Here is a 21,918-nt window from a genome sequence, read left to right as displayed (position 1 = left end):
TGCCAACAATGGCTTACTAAGTGTACAGGAAACAGAAGTATTCAAGAAGGGAGCACCATATTTAGCAATACAAATTTTGCCTTTTTATGACTGAAAAATAATCTCCCTCAACACCGGGGCTAATACAAAGATATCTAAACAGAGAAATCTCATCTATCCTGGCTCCCTGCAGTTAGTGAGGCTGCTTTAAGCACAGGGAGCAAACAAGTATTCAAGAGCTATGACAGTCCTGGCACATTCAAGATGAGTAAATCAAAGCTGTTAGGTGAACTGACGTTTTGAAATATACTGTGCTTTTATCAACCAAATTACAGAGATGCAGTAAGTTAGCCTGAGTCCTTGTCTCCTTTTCAGATGACAGAACTCACCTTCCAAGGTCTCATTCTTCTTTTGTGTTGCCCTCCCTCAGTCAGTGGATCAGCTAGAGCAGCCCTGCTCTGTGTTCCCACAGCACTGCATTTCATAGCACACTAAGGAGTGAGTGCACGTATGCACATGTTCGTACACACAGACCGTATATGTCTATACACACGCAATGCCTAACCACACATTACTATAACTGCACAGCCGTGTTTCCCATTTTAGTTTCTGCGTGTACACACTTCTCTTCTTTCTTCAGCACACAAATACACACTCAGTAATAACAAATGCTGGTAGATAAAAGAATTGAGTCATTCAAATTCAGGGGAAACATTCTTTCCCACAGCTAATTCCCTTATCTCTTTCCAGTTTTTGATCAAGTATCAAAATGAAGCCTACTCTGACCACTTTATCTAATACAACAACCGGCCCATTCCCAGCCCTCCCATTCCCCTTCATTCCCTTTATTCCTGGAATATAGTAATAGCTCAAGAAATATCTATTGGATAACTGAATGAAGAATATTTCCTAAACCATTTAGTCACAAAAACATGTGTCTAAAAACAAATCAAATTTTTTGATCAGCAGCTCAGTGAAAACACCAAAAGCACAGTAGCAAAAACAACCTCTGCAAGAAAAAATTCCCGTGGGCTTATTCTGTGCCTCACATGCATCTATTTATGGCACTCAAAACACATGCATGAATTTAAATGATTTTTTAGAAGGAAGAACTGAATTTGGCCACATACTAAATGAAACCTTTGACTCAGGTTCTTTATATGTTCCTAGAAAAACAAATTTAATTAAGCCCAAATTAGAATAGCACAGCAACTCTCTCTCCCCAGCTAATTGAATTCTATTTACAAATTCAACACAGTGAAGGTACAGCTTGCTGATTTAAATTTCTAGCCATCAAAATACTTGCAAATGATATGGGATTATGATTTAGTATCCATATTGGATGCTGCAGATATATGGACTTCTCCACTTTGTTGTTTTAACATATTAGATGTATGATATGGGTTGTGTATATCTTATGTATAGAGCATTAACTATATTATAAAGAACTCATTTTCCACAAGAATCTGTTACTCACAAGTTAAATGTGAGGGATCAAAAGGGTCAAAAGAAAAAGAAAGAATGTTATCTGCATAGCTTTTCTTCCACAGTTTGGTGCCAGTATCTGCATTCCAGAGCACAATATAATTTGGTGGGTGGATAGCAAGTAGTAAATCTCGGGAAGCATCTTGATTCCACAACCACTGAACATCTGCAAAGACCAGATAAAGGCAAAATTCAGAAATCACTTCAGAAGACTTGGTTAATGTGCCCTTGACATTTAGGGTTTTGTTTTTTTTCCCCACAATCCTTAAAATCCTAACTTCCCCTCTCCCTATGTTGCATACATGTGTATATATGTCAGGACTGCACAGGAAAAGTAGTTTTATATTAAAATGAGCTGTCTGGACATTAGAATCTCAAGATCAACATTTTCAAATTACTTCAAAGAAAATACAAGACAAAATTTTCACTTAATCATTACTTAAAACTTTGCGTCAAAGACTGTCCTGGCCATGATCAACGTCAGGCTCTCCTAACATCTTTGTGGAATTACTTAATGGGACTTTGCAGAGTTTCACGTTTTTTACATGATAATAAAGAGAACAAATATCTCGTTCAGTACCTAGTACAATGTACTCAACAAATATTTAAATAGTCATCTAAAAAATTCACTCAGTCAAGAAAGCCACTCAGTCAAAGCCTTGAGTCGAAAGAATACCATATTGGTTTTAAGTAGTAACATAAACACACAATCTATATGAAAATGAAAATAAAATTTGTATCATCTCTATTAATGGAAAGTAAGCACTGAGGGCTAATTCAAAATAGCAATTCAGCCAAGTTTACTTTATTGTAGCTTAGATTACAAGACTTTTATAGCAGTTTAATTTTTCTCATGCTTGATAGAGGCCAATGCTAAAATTAATGCAATTTACTAAACCACAGATCATCTGAGATTTGAGGAAATATGCACAGAAATATACTGATAAGGACAAGAAAGCTAGATACAGATCAATAAAACACGCTGAACACAATCAAGAGTTAACTGGGAAGTGATGAAATTAAAAGGGAAAAAAATCACTCTAAAAGTAAGTGTATTAATATAAACACTTAGCAGAGCACAGACTTTCCTCACCCTGAATAGGTTTGGCATGCTCTTGGATCTCACACTGAGCTACTCCCGCAGCTACATCCCAAACGATGATCTTTCCATTGACATCAGCAGAAGCTAAGCGCAAGGAATATGGTGAGCCAATGTTATGGTGATAATTTTCCCTGGCCCATTTAACCTAGTATCAAGAAGAAATCAAATCAAGTAAATACTTGTACTGGATGAAACTAAACACAATTTTCATAAAACATCAACCAGAACCCAAACTACATTCTACACTTATGTTACAAAAACATTTAGAAAGAATAAACAGGAAACTGTTTTCCATCTCGAAAGTCAGACTTTTATTATGTGGTATTTTTTTAAAGTTGCAATACAATCATAAAATTTAATCATGACAAAACATCTAAAATCCTAAATTACTAAGTAGAATGGTTTTCTGTACTCTACTCTCCTAATTAAAAGGAGACAACTTAGAACTACCAAAACCTTGCAGAGGAAAAAATGGAAGAAAACAAAAGCAAGCAAAAAACCCTCTAGCTGTCCTTTTCATAAAACTGGAAAAAAGATGTTAATTTTCTTAAAAAAAAAATATATGCTTCATACCTCTAGCAACATCATAAGAGTGGAGTTTTTACAATAAAAACCACAAGATTCCAGCACAAATCAAGTTAATCCTGAGTCATGAACAAAACACACGTCTTCATTTCACCCTAAGCCATGGCCTTCCGTGGCTACAGCCTCCCCTCTGTTCTAGCTCAGCATCCAGTTTGTCTTCTTCAAAGCATTTAACAAACAACAATTTGTAATTGCTTTATTTACCCCATTTTGACCCATCACCAACCCGTGAACTGTAAGCTCCACTGGGTAGGATCATGCAGGCCTTGTTCACCTTTCTATTCCCAGATCTTAACAGACCACCAAAGCTAGTGCTCAACAAATATGTGTTTAATGAATGAACTCAAACACCACAGAATCTTCAAATATATACATATATAAACATATGTATAGAGACACATGAGTGTATATATACATAAACACAAACTCATACCTAGTGCCAAGGCAGGGAAGTGTGCCTTCCCTACAGTATTCCTAAAGAATTCATAGAAAAGACAAAACAAAAAATTTTCTGAACTTCAGTGTTGATAAGCCTTAAGATTCTGTTGTAATACATCTTTTCCTCAGGCCAGAACTTTTTTAAAATAAAATGTGTTAAGAGAGTGTATATGCGGGCGCCTGGGTGGCTCAGTTGGTTAAGCGACTGCCTTCGGCTCAGGTCATGATCCTGGAGTCCCTGGATCGAGTCCCGCATCGGGCTCCCTGCTCGGCGGGGAGTCTGCTTCTCCCTCTGACCCTCCCCCCTCTCATGTGCTTGCTCTCTCTCATTCTCTCCCTCTCAAATAAATAAATAAAATCTTAAAAAAAAAAGTGTATATGCATATATGTACATGTTTGAATGTGTTGTCTATGTGTATATTTTATATTTAGTGTGTGTATATACAGTCAATCCGCATTATTTGCAGATGTGTTTGCCCACTCACTGGAATTTGTGATTTTACTTAAAAAATGGATACTTGCAGTGCTTTCACAGTCATTCAGACACACGCAGAGTGGTGAAAAATTTGAGTCACCAATAGACATGTGTATTCCCAGGTGAAACAAAATGTTCTTATTTCAGCTCTCATAATGCAAACAAGTGTCTTTCTCGTGGTCTATTGAGCACCACTTTTTTGGGGGGGGGGGCATTTTTGTGCTTTTTATTGATGATTTCATTGTTCAAATTCAAAATGGTCCCAATGCACAGTGCTGAAGTGCTGCCTAGTGGTCCCAAGCATAAGAAGTTGTGATGTGCCTTATGGGATAAACACGGAAGATAAGCCCTGTTCAGGCATGAGTTTTAGTGCTGTTGGCTGTGAGTTCAATGTTAATGAATCAACAAAACAAATACAAAACAAGGTTATATATTGATCAGTTGATGAAAATGTTGTGACAAGAGGCTCACAAGAACCTAAGTTGTATTTACCCTACAATCAACAATTCAATCAACTGAGCAATCAACATTTCAGTATTTGCTAATTTCAGTGTTTGCAGCAACTTTACAGAATAAAACTATCATGGATAAGAATTGATTGCATCTATGTATATAAGTGCTTGAATTCCATTTATGTAAACCCCAAGCAGTGCGTGTGTGTATTTTTTTTTAAATCACCTAGACGTATCATAATCAAACTGCTGAAAACTAAGGATAAGGAGAAAATCTTGAAGGCAGTCAGACAAGAAAACATACACTGCATGTAGAGAAATAAAGACAAGAATTTCTCTCAGAAATTATGGAAGCTGGAAGATAGTGGAATATCTTTCAAGAATTACAAGAGAAAAAAACTGATGAAATATCTTCATAGACAAACAAAAACCAAGAGAATCAACCTATATTAGATATATACCTCAAGAACTTTAAGGAAATTCTTCAGGCAAAGGGAATATAATACCAGACTGAAACCTGGATCCACACAAAGAAAAGAGAACGCCAGAAATGCCAAAAAGATCAGGGAAATGGGTGGGAAGGAGAACGTATTTTTTCAAAATAAAACCCTATACCTAACACCAGACTTAATGGTAGAAGACTGAATGTTTTCCCCCCAGGCTCAGGAACAAAACAAGAATATAGTCTCACTATTCCTGTTCATTATAGTAACGGTCCCAGCCAATGCAACATGACAAGAAAAAGAAAAAATAGAGGACATACAGATTATCAATGAAAAAAACTAAACTGCCATTATCTGCAGATGACATGATTGTCTATGTAAAAAATCCCCTCAAAGTTACTAGGTCTAGTGAGTTTAGCAAGACCACAGGATATAGGTCAATATACAAAAATCAGCTGCATTTTTCCCTACTTCACATTATATATAAAAATTAACTCAAAATGGATCAAGAACCTAAATGTAAGAGCTAAAACTGTAAAATTCTTAGAAGAAAACAAAGGTGTAAATCTTAACAATGGGAGAAACAGAAGAAAAATAAATTGGACATCAAAATTAAAAACTTTAGTGTGTCAATGGACACCAACAAGAAAGTGTAAGACAGCTTACAGAATGAAAGAAAATATTTACCAACCATGTATCTTATAAGGGACTTCTATGTAGAATACATAAAGAATTCTGATAACTCAATAATTAAAAGACAATTTAAAATGGGCCAAGGATTCAATAGACACTTTTCAAAGAAGATATACAAATGGCCAATTAACACACGAAAAGATGCCCAACATCATTAGCCACCAGGGAAATGCAAACCAAAATCACAATGAGAACCTCTTCACATCCAATAGGATGGCTAGAATCAAAAGGACAGATAATAACAAATGCTGGTGAGGATGTGGAGAAACTGGAATCCTCATATACAGCTAATAGAAATGTAAAATGGTATAGCCTCTTTGGAAATAGTCTGGAAGTTCCTCAAATAGTTAAACACAGAGTTACCATATGTGTCAGCAATTCCACTCCTCTGTATATACCCAAGAGAAATGAAAACACATGTTCGCACAAAAACTTGTACATAAATGTTCATAGCAACATTATTCATGATGCCTAAAAACTGGGAAATACCCAAATGTCCATCAATACATGAATGTGGTATACTTGTGGACTGGAATATTATTCAGCAATAAAAAGGAACAGAGTACTGACACATGCTAAAACACAGATGAACCTTGAGTGAAAGAAGGCGAAAGAAGCTAGGCACAAAAGGACACTTAATGTGTGATTTCATTTATTTGAAATGTCTAGAATAGACAAATCTACAGAGACAGAGAGTATTTTACTGGATACCTAAGGATGAAGGGAATGAGGGGATGGGGGGCAGCTATTAACAGGTGCAGTGATGAAATTGCAGTGCTGGCTACACAATTCTATGAATATATTAAAAGCCATGGAATTGTACACTATAAACTGGTGAATTTTATGGTCTGAATATCTCAATAAAGCTTTTATCAAAAACAAACAAACCAAAATCCCCAAATCTCAATCTCTAATCTTCTCTAAGATTTCAGGTCACTGTGAATCAATTGCACCAGGCGTCTCAGACTTTGCATGTTGAAAACTTAAACTGATTTCACACCTACTCCCCTTGTCATAGCAACACTATCATTCAGTTATTTAAACAGAACTTGGAATCATTCTATTCCCTGACTCTCCTTAAACTGATTACTATACAGGCTATCAAGTTTACTTCTTCAGCAGCTCCTGAATATGACTCCTTCCTGCCTCAGCTTTATTTTAGGCCCTTAGAATTTCCTGCCAAAATTTCTGCAAAAGTCTCCTAAATGATCTCACTGCCTCATCTTGCCTTTCTCCAAGAAATCCTCACTGCTGCCAGAGTAAGTTTTTATAGAATACAAATACAACCTTATCAATTGCCTACTTAAAAATCCAAACTCCTTCAAAACCATCGAACACTCTCAGGACAGACAAATTTCTCTGGCTGCCTCCTCGTCCATAACCCTCTAGCCATATCCCAACTTTTAGCCAACTTTATACCCCACTACTTACCGTTGTGTACAGTCTTCTTTTTATCTGTGGTGCTCCTTCCCCTATTCTTCACTTGGTTAACTACTGTTTACCAGTCCCTAAACTGGAGAGACTTCTGGGACCCTCCCCTGATCCCTACAACTAGGTGTTAGGTAGCTTCCTTTGTCCCTAAGCATTCACTTAGCATACCGTATTTATATGTTTTCATCGTTCCTCATTAGACAATGAATTGCTTGAGGGCTTTCATCTCTATATCCTTAGCATATGCTAAGTGCTCAAAACGAATGAATGAATGAGTAAATGGTAGAACTGGTGTTATCCATCATCTTTAAAATCACCTAAGAGCTAGTATTTAATAGCTCATCCTGGATTGCCATTAAATCATATACACGAAAATGCTAGGCTACCCCAAATGAATCATTATGTTTAAAAGCTATTCAACATTTACATATATGACTTAATGAGAATCTAGTGACATTTAAAACTTCAGAATAGGCAATATGTTATAGGGTGAAAGTGGGATTTGACTTACCTTGACCACATCAGCTTTATGTTTTTCTAAAACTTGAAGAGTTTGGGCAGTATTGGAATCGATCACTACCACAAGCGAGTGACATCCATAAGCAATTAAACCTTGCCAGCCCCTAACAAAACAGTGATATTAAAATTTGAGTACAAAACAAAGACTTAACTTCTCTCTTGCCAAGAGGCATGCTAAAATAAATCACAAATCTAATACGTACTACCATTAATAAGATTATTATTGAAGCATAAAGGCCAGTTTTGTTTTGTTTTTACCTTATCCCATTTAAATAAAATGTCTAGCTAAACTAAAAATGTTGACATTTGTTTTTCATGTGGATAAAAAAGGTTCTAAGAGACATGCATATACAGCCCCGGAGATGCACAAAGCAACCCCTGTCGCCTATTTGTCTTATTCAACTTCGAATCCTGAGCACTCACAAAAAAAAAGTGCCTGAGATCATGTTCCGTAGGCATCTGTGACCAGTCCTGGTCCTTCCAACCAGACAAAAAGACAAACACTGGACAGGAGGTTTCCTCGCTCTTGCCAACATTCCCAGCAGCCCCAGCTACAGAATTTCGCTTTCCATCTAAGTATTAATGTTCGGAGTTCAGTGTTAGTTTACGGTGGAAAGGTCAAGGTGAGATGACAGGTGAGGGTACAGGCGACCAGCACCGGCTCTAGGTTGTGGAATGACTAAAGGTAAGAAACAGGGAGATGAAAGAGAGAGAAGGAAAAGACAAACCGGGGAAGAGACACTGGGCAGGGGAGTTTGACGGTGGAGGGAGAGGAGCCTGGATGTGGGAGGAGAGGTCAAGACAGGCGAGTGCGATGGGAAGGCAGGCTTGGGGAATGAGCAAAGAGAAACACATTTGGGAGAAACAGGGCCACTACATTTGCACAGGGAAGGTTCACACATGGGGCATTTACTCTCTTCATAGTAACAACAAAAACCCAGCATTTAAAGAAAACCTCTAGCGCGAGGGCAGCACCCAGGCTCGGCGAGGCCAAATGAACCGGGGGGTGAAACCTCCTGTTCCCCTTCCCTACACACTCATGGCCGAACCCGGTGTCCTCCAAGCCCGGCGCCCTCACCAGTCCACCGCCGCCTTGTTGTGAGCATTGAGGGCCCCGGTGAGGGTGCGCGCCGACACCTTGAAGTTCACAGTGAAGGGCAACATCGCCTCGGCTCAACGCGGCCCTCGGCGCCCACCGGCAACCAGGAAGCGGCGGCCACTGCGCTTCCGTTACCAAAAGAGTCCGGGTGGCTCTGTGAGCGCCGCCGTTTGGTTCCGTCAAAAGCAGGTTTCCACCACCTCGGATTCCGCCTTCTTCGGGTTCCGGTCTCAGCGGTTCAGCCTCGCTCAAGGTCTGGCCGCCCAGCTGGCGCTGCCAGTCCGAGGAGCGCGGGGCTGTGCTTTGGGGGCAGCGGGGCTGCTTTCCATTGGGTCTGTTTTCTTCACGTTGGGACTGCGTAGGCCTCTGTACCCTGCAGGAAATCGTGAAAAGCAAGAGCTGAAAGTCCCCATTAGCCTTTCTGACTTTGATCTATTAGCTCAGGACAACGACCAAATGCCAGGCACTGTCGTAGGCATCAGGCGTGAGGCGAAGACACGGCCTCCGCTCCCAAGAAGTTTATAGAACAAATATAGGAATAGGACTGGATGAAATGATTAGAATGCATGAGATGAATGGCTCTAATATAAACAATTTCTAAATATGGAGATCACTCCACATCTGGTCTTGAAAATACTTGAAAAAATACATTACTCCTGAGGCCAGCTGCTTGTCGGGGGCAGCTTTCATTTTGCAGTTTCTCCTCTGTCTCCTCTCCTTCAAATCAGACTCCATCTCCCTCTCCTCTGTGCTCAGCACATCATCTATACTGTCGGCCAATAAGAAGAGTGTGTAAAGCAACTAAATTATTTATTTGGGATTTTACGGATCGTAATCCCTGGGGCACAGAGTCCGCTGAAATAAAATGTATTCTCTGAATTGCCAGGGAGCAGGAGCTCAGTCTTAAAAAGGCAAAAACTGCCAGGTTACATACTTGTTTGGAAAGAATTAAGATTGGTGCTGGCAGAGTTTACGGTGACCATCCGATATGTGTTTAGATCTTTAGCTAACAGGTATTATATTATCTTTATTACGGTTCAAAATAGAAGGATGTATTCCAGGAGGTGGTGGAGTTGGAACTGACAAAAGTTGGAAGTTCCTGGTGTTCCCAGGATTGAAACAGGAGAGGGGCATACGTCCTGCTACTTCTGCCCGCATCCACAACCTCTCCACTCTGTTTCAACTGACTGTCTTAACAATCCTTACTTCATTTCGAATCTTTCACAATACCCTTTACTGTAACACTTGCCATGATTTCTTTCCAGCAATAATTTTGCCAGATGTCTGTTTCTTCTCCAATGCGTTCAACAAAAGGGACAAAATAATTGGTAATTTTGTCATTTCAGGTTTTTGCGTCCACCTCACTCTGAGAAAACAGCTTTCTCAAAGATCGCCTCCAATACCATCTTAGTTGTTGAAGCCAAAGAACGCACTTTGTCTCTTAGTTGTTCTCTGGCAACTGTTGTTGCTTCCCTTTCCTTTCCTGCCCCACATCCTTCCCTACTGATGCTTTTGGGGCAACCAGAGATGCCAATAACCACAGGTCTAAATTTATCACTCCCTTATTAAAAATCTTTGATGCTTCCTGACAGAGATTGCTAATTGGCTCCCCAAATTCATTTTCCCCTTCTTTCATAGGAACAGAAGCACAATTTGTATCTGAGCACACTATCATTCCATGAAATGAATACATATCCCACCTCCCGTTACAACCAGATCAAGCCATAAGACTAAATTCTGGCCAATGTGATGTAAGTGGACATATTGTATAGTGGCCTCTGAGAAATAACTCTTCTGTGCTGTACTGTGTTATTTCAATATACATACCCCACATGATTGCTATCTGCGTATATGTCTGTCGAGCAGGGGAGACTAACATATTTTTAAGCAACTGCAATATAGGAGAAAAAAATACGCTCTACTAGACTTAGAATTCCTTTTCAGAAAGGAACCAAATCCCAATCTTTCTTTGTCCCCAATGGCAACCACGAGATGACAAAAAGGAGTCAGTGATGGCACTCAAGCCCTGATTGACCTTATGCTTACGGCCATTTAAAACTCCTGCTCCATTAATCACTTATTGAGGACCAACTGCATGCCAGGAAGAGTGGTTGCCATTGGGGACAAAGAAGGATTGGGATTTGGTTCCTTTCCTCAACAAATGAGACTTGTATTAGTAATAGAAGGGCATTAAAAAGACCTGTAGAGTATTGCATACAGTGCATGGTTTCCACGGGCTCGTGCACACAGAAGAGCTAGAAGACGTTTGGACAAGTGTGAAGGTCAGAAATTGAGCAGGACTGCCAACAGTGTGCCTGACTCGACTTGGCATCTGTTCATCTTTCCTTGGATTTTTTCCTTAAACACCTTCTGCCCACGCCTTACTTCCTTGCGAATGATCATCAGCCTGATTTATTATTTGGCTACTGTCATTACTGATCGCCTCTCACATCTACATACTACAAGTACTTATGACAGTACAATGGATTAGTTGTTGTACTTTGTGACATGGTAATAGAGGTTTATTAGACTAAAGGATGTTTTCGGAGAAAAACAGTCATGGTGAAATGCATTTCTCCCAAGTAGGTTGTGTGAGGGATGTGCTACTCTTAGACCCTTAGCACAGGAGGGGCAGTGGGGTATTGCCTGAAATGGGGAGGGCTTTGCCGTTAGACAGACACAAGATCTGTGACTTTGGATGATTTTAGGGGATAAAAATACCACATGTAAGATTCTCCAATGTAATGGCTGTCCTGGCTACTAAGGATGAGGACCCAGGTCACCCTTTGCCTCCTAGTAGCTCATTCTGGCCCTTTATCTCTTTCCAGCTGGTCTACAAAATTGACCTGCCAGCATATCTCATTCCTGGGGCCACTTAGGTTCTGTGAGTGCACGTTTATCCAGTTATTGGCTGTTTTTAAAGGAAGAATAAACTAGAGGACTTTCTTATTTGATTTTTCCATCAGAATTTTATTAGTCCAAGTAAACAGTACTTTAACAATGTGTTCACAGAATAGCTTTTCATAAATTAGATTAACCTAACAAGATTGTTTCTGGTACATGATCATGATTTCTGGGGGAAAAATGATTCTATTGATTTCTTGCTCTTAACGAGCTTGGACTTTGGTGGAAATAGATTGTGAGCCACTCTAACAGGTTTACGGACTTTATAATGCTGTCTGGTCTTTCACAGGATCCACTAATTGTTGCAATTAAAAATAAATGCCAGTTTGTCTCTGTTAACTTTGAATCTCTGAGCGTCATACTTGCGTTTCTGCCCAGGGTAGATGACTGACTTGTAATTCAGATTTGCCCTGTAATGAGGCTTGAGTGTGGATGGACTGAATCAGGAGACTCAGATGCCAGCATAAAACCAAGGGGGCTCCTACCACCCTGACCTATACTGAAAGTGTTTATTCAGAACCATCTTGTTTCACTCTTTTGAAATATGAAAAACAATATAATTTTTAGAAAGGTATCTGTAATCTTCACTTGCTAGTGTATCTATTATCATATTTACACATTTTCTCCCAGTTGTTCAAATGAAGATGTATTTTACATAGTTGCCTAATACACCTACATCTTGTCAATCTTTTTCTTTGAACATTCTATCAAAATTATATTTATAATATTTATGTAGTCATCATAATTATCATTTGAGTGACTCCACAATATTTGGTAGAGTGGACTTATTTAGTTACTCCACTATTGCCTGATACTTAAGTTATTTCCATTTTTTTTAAATAATGAAAATAAAGCTGCAGTAAATATCTTTATGCCTATAGTTGGTTTTCATTCTATTAAGTTATTTCCCTAAAATAATTCATAGGAGCGAGTATAACTATCTCGCTGTTTCACTAAAAATTTCTAAATCACAGAATAAATAAATGTAGAAAATGTGGGAGTCTTAGAAAAGCATAAATACAAAAAAGTCAATTTTATGATCACTGGTCAGATTGGCTTCTTTGAAGTGACTGTGTCTTCCTTTTAAAATGCATACATGTTTTAAGGGCGCCTGGGTGGCTCAGTGGGTTAAAATGCATACATGTTTTATTTTTTGTAAAATAGAGGTCATGCTATAAGCACTATTTTTACTCTCCCCTTTCCCATGCAATAATCAGATGTAATCATTTGTAAATATATTCCACTTGGTAACCAGATACCGTCATTTGCAAGTATTTTCCTAATTTAATCTGCCCTTTATTTTGTGAAATTTTTTGAAATACAGGAATTTCATGTTCTTTAATGGAAAAAAAAAACAGTCATTGTTTTTGCCCCACTGCCGTTTGACAACACGGTGTTCTGCATCAGTCACAGTGTATCTGGCTCTAGGCCAGGTGTCAGTCACAGAAGCTAATGAAAAGGAACCATTTTTGAATGGTTATCCTCAGGTGATAAGCCAGGTAGCAGGCAGAGGAGGTGCCATCCTTCCTCCCCTCTTACTCTGCTCCTCTCACTGGCCTGCTCAAGTTCCCATGGGGGCATTGATGTAATAGGAGCTGTATCCTAGAATTATCATTTACTGTCTACATGGACCCTGCGGGGAGCCTGGGGTTCACAGCCTCACCTTGCCTGTGAGTCATCTAGCCCCACACCTGGGAGGCTGGTTCAGGTGACCAGAGACTGCCACCAGACCCACACATCTGCCTCAGGACACACCTAGCTGGGTGGCCGCCAAACCAGCTGATTAATGACAAGTGGGCTCCTACCTCTGAAGGATGCTCTCTGGAGGGTGAAGTTAATGCCCAGGGGTTTCCAGCCAAATTAACTAGGAAAGTCAGACCTGACTTTGCTATGTGTCAAGTTCCTCACATCTGTCTCGTTTGCATGAAGGGTTTCAGCAGAAAGTGGAGAAGGAAAATGGCCATTAATCTTCTCGTGGGTAGAATGTAGTTGTTATAAAAGTCAATTCTCTGTCAGATCAGGCTTCAGTTTCACTTAAGATATTTTAAAAAGGAGAGCCACTAGGATTCTTGCATAATTGTAGAAAGGGACATTCTATAAAACTTGATGAGCTAAATACTGCTATTTATTGAGAAGCAGTTTATTAAATGGAAATTCGTGCTTCTGATGATATATATATGTGTGTGTGTATGTATAAAATCACAAATATAAAAAATATATAAAATGTTTTAGTTCTTACCATAACTTGCCATTGGGCAAATGGCAGCAATATTAAAATGTTCCTGTTTTAAGTCCTGCCTTTCCTAGCTGAGCCCTCTCTGGGGGCCCTGGAAGTGGGGGATATGAGTTACTTCTGAGAGCCCAAACAGAAAGGGTGAATAGAGTGGCCATTATGGAAGACATTTATGGTGTCTATGATTGAGGAATCCACTGCTTCTCTGCTTTATTTAGCCCATAAGAACATGGTAATATGTTCATGTCGGCGTTATATTCGTATTACAGAATTTGCATTAGGGCTCATTAATCTACAACAGGAGATAGTAGGTGCTTTCATATGTACTTTAATGATTCGAGGAAGTGATAATAACACAACATCAATTCTTAAACTGGGGAAATTCTCCATCCCTGAACAGTACCTATTCTTCTAAAACAGTGTTTCAGGTACAGTAAAAATTTCCTTTATGCTCTGAAAACTGCATTCGCAATGCCCTCCTGGATCAAATCTGTCCCCCTGGGCAACGGTGTCCTCCCCTGACTACTGCCCTTCTCTTCTCACCCTACCTCATCCATCCTCATTCAATGTCACACCTCTTAGGGCTGGTGCTGTGGGTCCAGCTGGAGGCCATCCACCTGTCCGTGACTGCTGGAGAGACAGCAGTGAGGCAGGCTTGGTGGACCTCACTGTCAACCAGGATAATGCCTCTTTTCTCCCACTGCTGGGCCTTCGCTTAGGCTGTTTCTTCTCTCTGGGACACCCTGTTGTCTTTCTTTGACTAGCTCTTCCTCCTCCCTTAAAAATCAGATCTGGTATTTTCTCTGGGAGGTCTTTCAAGGTGTCCAGATTCAAAGCTTAATGCCACTATTTTTTTTTAATGCCACTATTTTTATGCTGTCATATTTTTTTATTGTAAAAAATGTGTCTATGGGTAGACAGAGAAAAACAGCAAGTATCTACTGTGGCCTGTTCCTCTGGGTGCCCATGCACACTTCTTCCTCTATTTACACTTATAAATAATGGCTCCTGGCAAGCAGGTCCACTACTTCTTATAGCTCAAAATGCAACAGTGCACACTCAGAAGAAGGGATCATCCAAATCCCACCAGTTGCTGGACTGAATCATATGAAATTGCCATTCTTCTTGATCAAAAAATGGTTGAATATGATAATTTTCATATGGTTCAAACTGACATTATGCTCAGCTCCCATTTCTCCAAACTAGCAGAGCCTTGGGTTGTAGATGGGACAATGGCCCCTAAGACTGGTATCTCCCAAGGACACTTCTCTCATCAAGAAGGAAGTTCCTTGAACAGGAGTGACACTGTGTGGGCTACCAGGATACATCTGGCAAGTCATGGAGGTTGGTTCCAGCAGAAGCCTTGTGGGCACGAAAAGCAAATCCAAATTCAGAAAGAGATCTATTCCAGTGAGGGAGAAGCTCTGCTCTTCCATGATGGAGTGAGTCTGCTGTAGTTAATCTACCGCCAGCTTATTTAACCCTACTGGGTTTTTAGATTTGGTTGCTGTAATAGCAGCATTAGGATCACCTCCAGAGAGAGGAAGTTCATGTTGTTGAGCCCATCAGAGCCTCTGCTTCATGAGCAGGCTCTGGGCTGACTGAGGAAGGAAGTGAGCTGACGTCTTTAGGGCCTTTTCCCCACTATCTCCTCCTACCACCGAGAGCCTCTATCACAGAGGGTAACTTTTGATAACTCTCACGAGGCACAAATATTCTCATATTCTGGGTCCAATCATAGAGGCCTACCCATATATCTCTCCCCAATCCTCCTGTGACACCATCTCAATATTCATTAACTGAGTGAAGGAACTACGTTTTCTCCCATTTACTACTAAGACAGCCTTCGACTCAAGAGCAATAGGAGCCCCAGGTGACACCAGAATTGAATTTGTATTAACCATCACATGCTGTGGCCTCCTTCCCTCATTTGTCTGCCTAATTCTATCAGTTCTCCCGCACTTACCTGAAGAGACATTTCTCCAGGAAGCCTCTGTTGATGTTTGTTGCTGATTGGGTTTTCCTAAAGCAGATGCTGAGACGGAGTTTGACCTACCAGAGATTTACCAGAGATCAACAGCTGTGTCAAGGGGCGAGCAGAAGCAGGATGAGGCAGAGGGAGAAATTGAATTGTGCTGGAGACCCAACAGTGACCTCAGCTCTAGGCCCAGAGGTTGCCCAGCATCTCAGACCCCTGCCAGGGCTGGACACAGATGTTTAAGAAGTAGCTGGACTCCAAGAAAGGACAGTTTCTTCCCAGAGGGATGAGAGCTGGGCTGTCCCCAGGTACTGAGGTTTCTTAAAACAAAACACAAAAGCAAATTGCAGAGTCTGGGGCTTAGGAAGAAGAGGAAATACACAGAGTTTTTATTGAATTGCAGTCACAGGTGGGGCCCTACGCTAGGGTTTTTGTTTTTGTTTTTGTTTTTTTTTTAAGATTTTTGTTTATTTATTTGAGAGAAAAAACACGAGCAGGGTGGGGAGGAGCAGAGGGAGAGGGAGAAACCAACTCCCCACTGAGCAGGAAACCCAACACGGGGCTCGATCCCAGGACCCTGAGATCATGACCTGAGCTGAAGGCAGATGCTTAACCAACTGAGCCACCCAGGTGCCCCTGTGCTAGGGTTTTATAAGCATGATCCCTAGTTCTGGAAGAAAGCCTTCCTTCCCAAAGAAATGCCTATGATCTCTGCCCTAAAACCTCAGCCAAAATCTGCAAGCAGCACACGCACAAATTTGTTCAAATATTTATCATTCAATTATTTCTTGACCAATCTTCACACAACCCAGAACAACTTGGAATATGAGACACTCGACAAAGGTGAGGTGGAGGGTGTCTGCCAAGTTTGCTCTTGGTTCAAGTCTTCCAAGCATGATGTAGCACACTCTGAGTCTAAAATAGAATTGTTTCTCCCAGTCTGGTTTGGGGAGCCTGCTGATTTCATGATGCTCATTTGCCATACACAGTAAGCACAGCCCACAAAATCCAAGTCAGCTTTCAGAAGATTCAACATGATCGAACGCCCTCTCTACCTGCATTTACATCATCTCTCAGTCCCTCAGAGATAATTTCTGAGTATCTTTTAGGTAAAGACTGTGTCTAGTAAGTCACTCTGGCCCCTTATAATGCTGACCAACAAGGCCTGGGCATATGACATATCCAAACATTTCCACTGTTAGGTAGGAGAAGGAACGGAAAGGAGTTGGAGAGGGGGAGAGGGAGAGAGAATATAAAATGTGTAAGGTTTAATGCAATCTGCTTTATACTTGGCTGTTAGCAGGATTATGGGGGACTGGTTAAGAAGGTGGGTTTTCGAGCCTGGCAGACGTAGGCTTAAGCACTCTGCTCTACCAAATCACATCACCTTTTTGAACTCAATTTATTAATTTGTAATATGAGAAAAATACCTACTTAAACAGTGTTGTTGTAGGGATTGGGTGTGTTTCTTACAGTGCCTGGCACACAGTGAGCCTTAAGAAAGTGAAAATCAGCCCCTCTGATCATCAGAACATAAACAGTGTTTTCTGTGGGCAGGAAAAGCCATGCAGACAAAGCTTCTATGTGAGGCCATCCTGGGCAGCAGAAGTGACTAGGGATCCCTTCCAGGTGATCACTGCTTTTTATCAGCGCCATCCACCTTTCCCCTGCCTTCATTCCTCAGCCTCCTGAACAGAGCTTGCTGAGACACTGGATCTATGAACTGAGCCTCTTCTTGACAACACCCAATCCAGAACTAGTCCCTGCGTCCTTGAGCCCTCCTTAGAATGGTCCAGAACAAACATATCCTGCAAGAGGTGCCTTGCAACTTCCTCCTACCAAGACTCTCCACGGTTCCTCTGGAAAATGTTCCCCTTGATGCAGTAGGGGAACCTATTTTGAGTTCCTGGTGTGCTCTTATCCACAGAGTTTGACAAAATAAAAGACACACACTTGCTATGAAGTTCTCCTCCTCAGAGGGGCCTCCCAGCACCCAGAAGATGAGCCCTTCACGTTCCTCTCCCTTACCTGCCACTTTTCCTCCACAGTTCTTATCACTATTGACACCATAGTACATGTTTATCTTTTTATTGTTCATCTCTTTATTGAGTGCCTTCCCCACCCAGTTGTAAGGGAATCTATCTCTTATTTTCTTCAAGGACTAGATCAATGATAGACACAATATATAAGTGCTCAATACATTTTGTGGAATGATGAATGAATGAATAAAATTGTAAGTTCCTTAAGAAGAGAAAACTGCCATACGCATTTTTTATCTTCAGTCTTCAGTGGGCACCTATGATTTGTTGAATTCATTATAGGAGTACCTTCATAAACATATATTTCTTTTTTTAAAGATTTTATTTATTTATTTATTAGAGAGAGAGCGCGCGCAAGTGAGAGAGTGGGGGGAGGGGCAGAGAGGGAGGGAGAGACAAGCGGACTCTGTGCTGAGTGTGGAGCCCAACTCGGGGCACGATCTCATGACCCTGAGACCTTGAGATCATGACCTGAGCCCAAACCAAGAGTTGGATGTTTAACCGATTGAGCCATCCAGACACCCCAATATAAACACATTTCTTAATTGTCTGTGCTTCAGTTTTCTCATCTGTAAAATGGGGGTCAGCATCCTCATAAGATTGTTGTGAAGACCGAATGAGTTAATATGTGCTTATAACATCTGGCACATGGTAAGCTCTATAAAAGTGTTAGCTGTTGTAATTACTATAGCCATATGTATTGTGCATATTAATTATAATATTGTTTCGATATTATTAAAATGACATGTTAATTTATGTTACTCTTATGGGTTGTACCTAAAATTGATTTATTTTCTGCCTTACGCTTTTTGACACATAGATACAAAGCACACAGACAGCCTGGTATGGGGCCAGGAGTCAGGAGGACCTGCACTGTTCCCAGTACCCCTCACCCTTATAGCCTAGCATGGGATCGCCTCTGTTTGGTCCTTGTTAATGAGGAAGATTCCACAAAGGATGCTATCGAGTAACCAGCATCCTCTTCAGATTTTCTTTTCTAGTTCATTCCTTCTGGGGATAAAAGAGTCAAGCTAGTGTGTCAAGACCTCTGAGGCCCAGATGATGAGCAGGGATAATATCACAGCCTGGGGTTAGCATGACAGGCTATTGGTAGAAGGGCTCAGGGTGAGGGGTAGTGCTATGGTCTGTTTGTGTGTGTGTCCCCCTCATTCATATGTTGAAAACCTAACCTCTAATGTGATGGTATTAGTAGGTGGGTCCTTTGGGAGATGATTTGGTCATGAGGGTGGAGCCTTCATCAGTGGGATGGTGCCTTTATAAAAAAGACCTTGGATCGCTAGTCACCCCTTCCACCATGTTGAAAACACACAGCAAGAGGTCTACAACTCAGAAGGCCCTCACCTCACCAAGATGGCACACTGACCTCAGAGTTCCCACCTCCAGAACTAAAGGAATACATTCTGTTGTTTATAGGCCACCTGGTCTCTGGCATTTTGTTATAGCTGTGCGAATAGGCAGGAAGAACAAAGGGGGAGGGGCAGGCCACATGGTGAGTGTGAGCATAGGCTTCCTCAGCTACTGACTAGCTGCTTGACCTTGGGTCTGTCTGCACCTCTGTTTCCTCATCCATAAAACTGAAATCATGGTAGTGCCCAAATAATAGAGCTATTATGAGGATTAGAAAGGATAGTGTATGTAAAGGGTTTAGGATGCTGAATGGCACATTGTAAGCTTTCAGGAAGGGTTGTTTTCCCACTGCTCAAAGACCTTGGAGCCTGTCTTGGGAAACAAGACACAAACTTCAGCGAGCTTCAAAAAGTGATTTAAAAAAACAAAAACAAAAACAAAAAACAACGTACATGAATCCCAAGCAATGGACTGGAATTATACTCACCAAATTCATAGTAGTCCTTGGTCTGGGAAGGGAGGATGGGAAAGGATGCCTCCGTGTTATCCATCATCATTTATTTTTTTGATAAAGGAAAAGATTTGAACTAATATTTAGGAAAGTTCTAGGTGCTGGCATCTGAATGCTTATTGTATTATTCTGCGTACTTTCTGATACCTGTATAAAAATATCTTTAGAAATAATTAGAGAGAGAAAGGACAAGCTTCCCTTGGTGTCTTCTATGGGCACGATTCCATTCATCAGGGCTCTTCCCTCATGACCTAATCATCTCCCAAAGGTCCCACTCCCTAACATCACTGGGGGTTAGGATTTCAACATGTGAATTTGGGGGGGATGCAAACATTCCATCCATAACAGGTACAGAGGTAGCACTTGAAGAATTGAACAAGAAAGGGTATTTGTATTGCAACTGCAACCTAGAAAGGGAAGTAGTTTATTCAAACTTTTAGCTGGTTAACATAGCTAAATGCATGACTGCCTAGCCACGTACTTGTCCTGTGTCTTTTCTGAGAGTGCTCAAATTTGACTCAGCTATCTACCCTGTCCCAAATAATCTACATAATGCAGGAGAAGCTGACTTTATCACCCGTGGCTCTAGGCATGTGCCTGACTGGTCCAAGTGATGTCCCTTCCTTTTTACGAGGAGGTAGTTTGGAATGGGCATGTGATACGCTCCTAGTTAATGAAATATGCTAAGTTTCTTGCTGGAAATTTCCGATAACATTCTTCCCTGCTCCTCTGAAAGACTTCCAGAAGCAGCTCTCCCTTTGTCCTGTTGGCTATGAACAAGAGAACACACAGCCCGGTTGCTGCCAGAAGCCACCCTACGATGAGAAGGAAAACCAGGTTTAGGATGCAGTTGACATTGAACTGCAGAACAAAATCACCGAGACAGTCTGGGTCTCAATTACATCGTGAGCCTGGTTACATCACCCCACCCAAAGCGCACCCTGTCTTTGGACTTCCTCTTACATAAATGATGGATTTCTAGTTTAATCCAGTTTGAGCTGATTTTCTGTTACTGCAACCTAAAGCACTCAGGTTCACATGTTTTGACATTGGAAAGAATACACACTTGAAAAGTGAAACCATAGCATAAACTACTGGTATGAGCAGCGTCTGAAGATACGCTTTGAAAAGAGCGCATGAGCAGTCCACACTCCCTGCTAGATGGCATCAAATGCAGAAAGCACACCTCCTAGCAGACACACCAGGCTCCTGGGAAGGCAGTACGTGTCTGTAGTAGGTGCTTCTGACTTTGGCAGACCCCATTCTGAACAGCGTTACAGCCACTCAGCTATACTCTAGACACGTAGCTTTGAGTTGCACCATTGATTTTTTTTTAAGACCTCATTCTGTTTCTTTCTTTCTTTTATTTTTTCCCCAATGTTGTCACAACAGGCAGAGTAAGGCAGCAGTCACTTACCTTGAGAAGCACTTTCATTTATATTCATGATTAATTTGTGGGAGCCAGCTGAAGGACAGCAATAGAAAAGCTGTTGCCAGGGAAACAAGATTCTTCCTGGCATTTTTTTGAGAAATGTTGGATCTTTGATGCTTCACAGAACGCTCAACTTCATCTAAGAGCTGATCACCCAGGGTAGCCCTGCCCGGCCATGCTAGAATGCAGAACTCCAGGGCCCAAAGTCACTGTTGACTTTTAACTCTGCCTAAATGTTTTCAGACTGGTTAAAGGAGAAATTCATACTCTCTTCTCAGAAAGTTAGGTCTACTCTGTAATGAATTCCACACTTACAGACAATAACTGAAAGCTGCAAAGTCTGAGGAATTCCAGACAGTTCGATCTCTCCACCTGCTGGGCAGGTGGTGACTGCTCTCTGATTTTTTTTTTTTCTTTTCCCCAGACCTTCAAAGAGAGGATGTCTTTGTGCCCAGAGATGATAGGATTATGTACCCTTGAGGGACTCCCAGTTTTCCCCTGGGGTAACAGCATATTGCAACCTGAAGCTGAATTCCAAGGATAACGTAACAGTAGGTTTAATAAAGTATTGAAAACCATGCCATCCCACCAACAGTGTACAGGCATTCTAATTTCTCTACATCCTCACCAACATTTGCTGTCTTTTGTGTTTTGGATAACAGCCATCCTAACAGGTGTGAGAATGATAGCTCATCGTGGTTTTGATTTGCAATTCCCTGATGATTAGTGACACTGAGCATCTTTTCATGTAC

The 21,918-nt window shown here is 40.9% G+C and overlaps 1 protein-coding gene across 1 annotated transcript in view; it reads right to left on the bottom strand.

Moving 5' to 3' along the window:
* The window catches only part of WDR11 (WD repeat domain 11), a 56,869-nt gene extending 48,049 nt beyond the window's left edge, over positions 1–8,820 (bottom strand). Inside the window, exons 1-4 of the mRNA XM_035030375.1 lie at positions 8,681–8,820; positions 7,595–7,706; positions 2,558–2,711; positions 1,457–1,630 (exon numbers count right to left, since the gene is read on the bottom strand). Coding sequence (XP_034886266.1) covers positions 1,457–1,630; positions 2,558–2,711; positions 7,595–7,706; positions 8,681–8,766 — 526 coding nt within the window. The 5' untranslated portion in view covers positions 8,767–8,820. The remainder of the gene's footprint in view (positions 1–1,456; positions 1,631–2,557; positions 2,712–7,594; positions 7,707–8,680) is intronic.
* Between the last annotated feature and the right edge of the window lie 13,098 nt (positions 8,821–21,918).

The sequence above is a fragment of the Mirounga leonina genome, unplaced genomic scaffold (assembly GCF_011800145.1).
Source record: "Mirounga leonina isolate KUSES-001 unplaced genomic scaffold, KU_Mleo_1.0 Mir_114, whole genome shotgun sequence".
NCBI lineage: Eukaryota > Metazoa > Chordata > Mammalia > Carnivora > Phocidae > Mirounga > Mirounga leonina.
This window is presented reverse-complemented; position numbering and strand designations above follow the sequence as displayed.